This window comes from Oncorhynchus clarkii, chromosome 17 (genome assembly GCF_045791955.1).
Source record: "Oncorhynchus clarkii lewisi isolate Uvic-CL-2024 chromosome 17, UVic_Ocla_1.0, whole genome shotgun sequence".
NCBI lineage: Eukaryota > Metazoa > Chordata > Actinopteri > Salmoniformes > Salmonidae > Oncorhynchus > Oncorhynchus clarkii.
The window spans coordinates 28,587,827-28,593,826 of record NC_092163.1 but is presented as its reverse complement, the minus strand read 5'-3'; the positions used below and the strand labels follow the sequence as shown (position 1 = coordinate 28,593,826).

The following is a 6,000-nucleotide window of genomic DNA, read 5'->3' as shown; positions in this document are numbered from 1 at the left end:
ACTCAAAGGGATCTGTTCACTGTCAGAAATTGTGTTTTGAGAAAGAATGCTTCTAGATGTACAGTAATTAAATTAATAAATAATAAATAAATAATAAATAATAATAATAAACTGCTGTTATGTGCCTCATCACAGAAATTAATTATTAGAACCACTTTGATAAAAAGGGAATGTGTCAATGCTTCAGCTGTATTCACATTGATTCTGTCATGATTTTATAATAAAACTGTTCTTTACCAATAATTCAGGTGAGTGATTTGTCAGAGATTACAAGAAAATGTTGTTTTTGTCTGTTTATGAATTTTGGGATTGATTTATTAAACACATTGTCATACTGAATGTTGTTCGGTTAGGCCCTAGTTACACATGTAAGGAAAGCCTTTCAATCATTGAATAGTCTTTGCAGGTATGAAGCCATATTTACAAAATTAAATTTTTTCTGTTAACATTCCTTAAACATTTAATTTCTCATATAGTACATTTTATTTCTCACCAGCTAGCTCTCCATTTGACTAATGGTAAAGTAAAGAAGGCATTTTTTTTTGTAGAAACACATTTTAAATTAGTTTTAAGTTTAGCATATATTATACAGTTAAGCATTGTCATTTTTAAAAGGATGGTGAAGAGCACACAATTAATTCCTGACATTAGCATGGGCATTGACATGACCATGGGCAATTCTTATGACACGAGGTCAGGTATTGTTTTGAGTAGTACACTCACATACAGTATGTGCCCTTCTGAGGCAAGAATGTTGATGATTTATCTCAATAGACTATTAAAAAATTAGGCAACTATAAAAGTATCTTAAAAACACTTTTCAAAATAGCAATAAATAGGAAAAAAATACTAAAGTTGTGGTATTATTATGGTGATCTTTCTACATAAGCATGATTTGTATTGTCCATTTCGCTCTCATATATATTGGACAGATTGCAGCCTAGCTTATTATTTTGGATTCTTAAAAGATTTTGAATCCGCATGGTTTGGTGAAATTGTTACAGTAGAGTCTGCTCCATGTTGTAGATAAGGCATGTGCCCTTGAGGACATAGAAACACAGGATTGGATGGGTGTTTATCTAAGATATCTTGGTTATTGTTGGTGGATAATTCTCTTTAGATGGCGTTCTCGGCATCAGCCTGGATTTTCCTCTCGATCATCTCCCTTAGGCCCTTGCTGAAATGTAGGTTTGCCCCAATGATGAGGTAACCCTGAAAGGTCAAGTGAAAGGTGAGAGAAGCTGATTTAGCTGCGGTTCATCAACAGGGCCACATTCAGAACACAAACGCTATGTAACGTACTGCATAGAAATAAGGATAGAGCTGAAGTGATTATTTTTTCAATATGGCATAGAGGTGTTCTACATAATATTTATATCTGAACATTCCTCGATGTTGTGCCCTGCTGATTAGCCAAGATGTCAATATTATGTTGTAGGAGGTTATGATTGTCATTAATAATTTTGGACAATTGCCACTCAGATAATACTGAACAAGCTAGAATTTGATTAGTATATCAAATGTGTTGTTCTCGCATAGAAGTAACAGAAGCCTTGAGACTTACGTTATGATACTCCACCACTTCCTCTATGAAGTCCATACCATCTGCAAGAGGGATAGCGACGCCTCTCTTGGTCCAGTCTGAAATTGAATTACGGATGAAGGATTAAAAATACAAGGTCAACAATTTTGAAAAAATATGTTTTTGTTATCTGAGTTACATGTTTTATGTACATTGAGTATTTATTGTGGGGTTAAACTGGTCTGCTTTAAAATGATACTCACTATTGATTATGGGTACTATTGAGATCTGCAGCATAGTCTTGAGGGGGACTTGTAAGGGAATAAGCTATAGAGACAGAACAAAGAGACATTTTTATTTATTTAAATAGGCAAGCCAGTTAAGAACAAATTCTTATTTACAATGACGGCCTACCCCGGTCAACCCCTAACCCGGACAACGCTGGGCCAATTGTGCGCCGCCCTATGGGACTCCCAATCACGGCCATTTGTAATACAGCCTGGAAACGAACCAGGTTCTGTAGTATTGCCTCTAGCACTGAGATGCAGTGCCTTAGACCACTGCGCCACTCGGGAGCCCATACCTGTAAAATATTACTGTAAGGGTTAATGGTAGGGGAGACTGTGGATGGTTCTCTCACAGGTTGGTTGTCAAATGTGTATTTTTAGATTAGGTCATCCACCTGGTCAATTCATGTCTTCATCACAAAGATGAGGGGAATTTTAAAAATGTTTTTCAAAGGTGAAATTAAAAAGGTCTTTGTTAATGTAATAACATATGTTTACAGGACTTCAGATAGGTGTTGAACCCATAGCTATACATACAGTGCCTTGCAAAAGTATTCACCCCCTTGGTATTTTTCCTATTTTGTTGCATTACAACCTGTAATTTAAATTGATTTTTATTTGTAGTTCATGTAATGGACATACACAAAATAGTCCAAATTGGTGAAGTGAAATGAAAAAAAAATTACTTGTTTCAAAAAAATAAACGAAAAAGTGGTGTGTGCATACAGTGGGGCAAAAAAGTATTTAGTCAGCCATTTAGTCAGACACCATTTAGTCAGACACCCCGTGGGGTCAAAATTATCACAAGAACAGTGAGCAAAAATCCCAGAACCACACGGGGGGACCTAGTGAATGACCTGCAGAGAGCTGGGACCAAAGTAACAAAGCCTACCATCAGTAACACACTACACTGCCAGGGACTCAAATCCTGCAGTGCCAGACGTGTCCCCCTGCTTAAGCCAGTACATGTCCAGGCCCGTCTGAAGTTTGCTAGAGAGCATTTGGATGATCCAGAAGAAGATTGGGAGAATGTCAAATGGTCAGATGAAACCAAAATATAACTTTTTGGTAAAAACTCAACTCGTTGTGTTTGGAGGACAAAGAATGCAAAGAATCCAAAGAACACTATACCTACTATGAACCATGGAGGTGGAAACATCATGCTTTGGGGCTGTTTTTCTGCAAAGGGACCAGGACGACTGATCCGTGTAAAGGAAAGAATGAATGGGGCCATGTATTGTGATATTTTCAGTGAAAACCTCCTTCCATCAGCAAGGGGATTGAAGATTAAACGTGGCTGGGTCTTTCCGCATGACAATGATCCCAAACACACGCCCGGGCAACGAAAGAGTGGCTTCGTAAGAAGCATTTCAAGGTCCTGGAGTGGCCTAGCCAGTCTCTAAATCTCAACCCCATAGAACATCTTTGGAGGGAGTTGAAAGTCTGTTTTGCCCAGCAACAGCCCCAAAACATCACTGCTCTAGAGGAGATCTGCATGGAGGAATGGGCCAAAATACCAGCAACTGTGTGTGAAAACCTTGTGAAGACTTACAGAAAGCGTTTGACCTCTTTCATTGCCAACAAAGGGTATATAACAAAGTATTGAGATAAACTTTTGTTATTGACCAAATACTTATTTTCCACCAAAGTTTGCCAATAAATTCATAAAAAATCCTACAATGTGATTTTCTGGATTTTTTTCTTCTCATTTTGTCTGTCATAGTTGAAGTGTACCTAAGATGAAAATTACAGGCCTCTCATCTTTTTAAGTGGGAGAACTTGCACAATTGGTGGCTGACTAAAAACTTTTTTGCCCCACTGTATGTATTCACCCCCTTTGCTATGAAGCCCCTAAATAAGATTTGGTGCAACCAATTACCTTCAGAAGTCACAATTAGTTCAACAAAGTCCACCTGTGTGGACAAGATCTGTCACATGATCTCAGTATATATACACCTGTTCTGAATGGCCCCAGAGTCTGCAACACCACTAAGCAAGGGACACCACCAAGCAAGCGGCACCATGAAGACCAAGGAGCTCTCCAAACAGGTCAGGGACAAAGTTGAAGAGAAGTACAGATCAGGGTTAGGTTATAAAAAAAATATCAGAAACTTTGAACATCCCATGAAGCACCATTAAATCCATTATTAAAAAATTGAAAGAATATGGCACCACAACAAACATGCAAAGGCTGCTCACCAAAACTCACAGACCAGGCAAGGATGGCATTAATCAGAGAGGCAGCAAAGACACCAAAGATAACCCTGAAGGAGCTGCAAAGCTCCACAGCGGAGGATGGAGTATCTGTCCATAGGACCACTTTTAGCCGTACACCCCACATAGCTGGGCTTTATGAAAGAGTGGCCAGAAAAAAAGCCATTGCTTAATGAAAAAAATAAGCAAACACATTTGGTGTTCATCAAAAGGCATGTGGGAGATTCCCCAAACATATGGAAGAAGGTATTCTGGTCAGATGAGACTATAATTGAGCTTTTTGGCCATCAAGGAAAATGCTATGTCTGGTGCAAACCCAACACCTCTCATCACCCCGAGAACACCACAGTGAAGCATGGTGGTGGCAGCATCACGCTGTGGGGATGTTTTTCCATCGGCAGGGACTGGGAAACTGGTCAGAGTTGAATGAATGATGAATGGCACTAAATACAGGGAAATTCTTGAGGGAAACCTGTTTCAGTCTTCCAGAGATTTGAGACTGGGATGGGAGGTTCACCTTCCAGCAGGACAATGACCCTAAACATACTGCTAAAGCAAGACTTGCGTGGTTTAAGAGGAAACATTTAAATGTATTGGAATGGCCTAGTCAAAGCCCAGACCTCAATCCAATTGAGAATCTGTGGTATGTTAAAGATTGCTGTACACCAGTGGAACCCATCCGACTTGAAGGAGCTGGATCAGCTTTGCCTTGAAGAATGGGCAAATATCCCAGTGGCTAGATGTGCCAAGCTTATAGAGACATACCCCAAGAGACTTGCAGCTGTAAATGCTGCAAAAGGTGACTCTACAAGGTTTTGACTTTTGGGGGGGGGGTGAATAGTTATGCATGCTCAAATTTGAAGTTTTTTAGTCTTATTTCTTGTATGTTTCACTTTTTATTTTATTTTGCATCTTCAAGGTGGTAGGCATGTTGTGTAAATCAAATGATACAAACCCCCCAAAAATCTATTTTAATTCCAGGTTGTAAGGCAACAAAATAAGAAAAATGCCAAGGGGGGTGAATACTTTCTCAAGCCACTGTATGTTACAGAGATCAATAGAACACAGACCGTGGGGTAAAGTGCAACGCCAGTGTCATTGGCGGCCATTAAAATAATCTGATCTAACCAAGTGGATATTCGTAAAATACGTCATAATTTATGTGTTCTAAAAGGCCCACAATGTCATTACTAAAATCCTATTTGGATATATTTGGTTGTTTTCGCTGCATAATACTTAGAAGTTGTCCTTTTCAGAATTAGAAAACAAATCTAAATGCTAACTCCAGTTCAATTAAACTGATAGCATAGCTAGCGACTTAGAGTAGTGAGTTCAAACATTTTCTCGTACTATTCCCCGTGGGAAACAAACCCACAACTCTGGCATTGCAAGCACCATTATCTACCAACTGAGCCACACGGGACCAACGTGTTGGGGTTGATAACTATTCAAGGATATATTAGGATTTGTACCACAATATTGTGTGAAATACACAAACAATAGCCTAAATGTAGACACATTTTTATGGGCAGCAATGAAAAGATTCTGAATCTTTCTCCCACGGGCTGACCACCGGGGGGAATGTGTGTGTGGCATTTCCATTGTTTTGGTCAAATTCCATTTACCACATCACCCATAGACATAGTTACACAGTAAATCAAGGAGAATCACAGGGTAAATAAATGTAGAGTTCAATTGACTACTGGAGTTATCTTAACCCTCAACAGAGTGATATGCTGCCTGGAGTTAATGTTAATACGTGGAGTTGTTTGGGACTGAGTACTTTTAACTCCATTAAGAGTAACCAGATACAGCAAAGATGGGGGATAAATGAAGACTCAGGCTGTTTACCATTGAAAAGAATGGTCAGTTCCTGTCTACTTAAGGGGTGGCTCTCCCATATACACCAATGTGATAGCAGCTGAGTCTGGGCTACTTAGTTCATTGACTTCCATTGAAACAGAAAAATGAGGGAGT

At 39.1% G+C, this 6,000-nt stretch overlaps 1 protein-coding gene across 3 annotated transcripts in view; it reads right to left on the bottom strand.

The window, feature by feature from the left end:
- Positions 1-283: 283 nt before the first annotated feature.
- LOC139370670 (phospholipid transfer protein-like) overlaps positions 284-6,000 on the bottom strand; it is a 31,226-nt gene continuing 25,509 nt past the window's right edge. For all 3 annotated transcript variants that reach the window (XM_071110287.1, XM_071110288.1, XM_071110286.1), the window contains 3 exons: positions 1,786-1,849; positions 1,565-1,641; positions 284-1,212 (listed from right to left, as the gene is read on the bottom strand). In XM_071110287.1, coding sequence (XP_070966388.1) covers positions 1,117-1,212; positions 1,565-1,641; positions 1,786-1,849 — 237 coding nt within the window. In that variant the 3' untranslated portion in view covers positions 284-1,116. The remainder of the gene's footprint in view (positions 1,213-1,564; positions 1,642-1,785; positions 1,850-6,000) is intronic.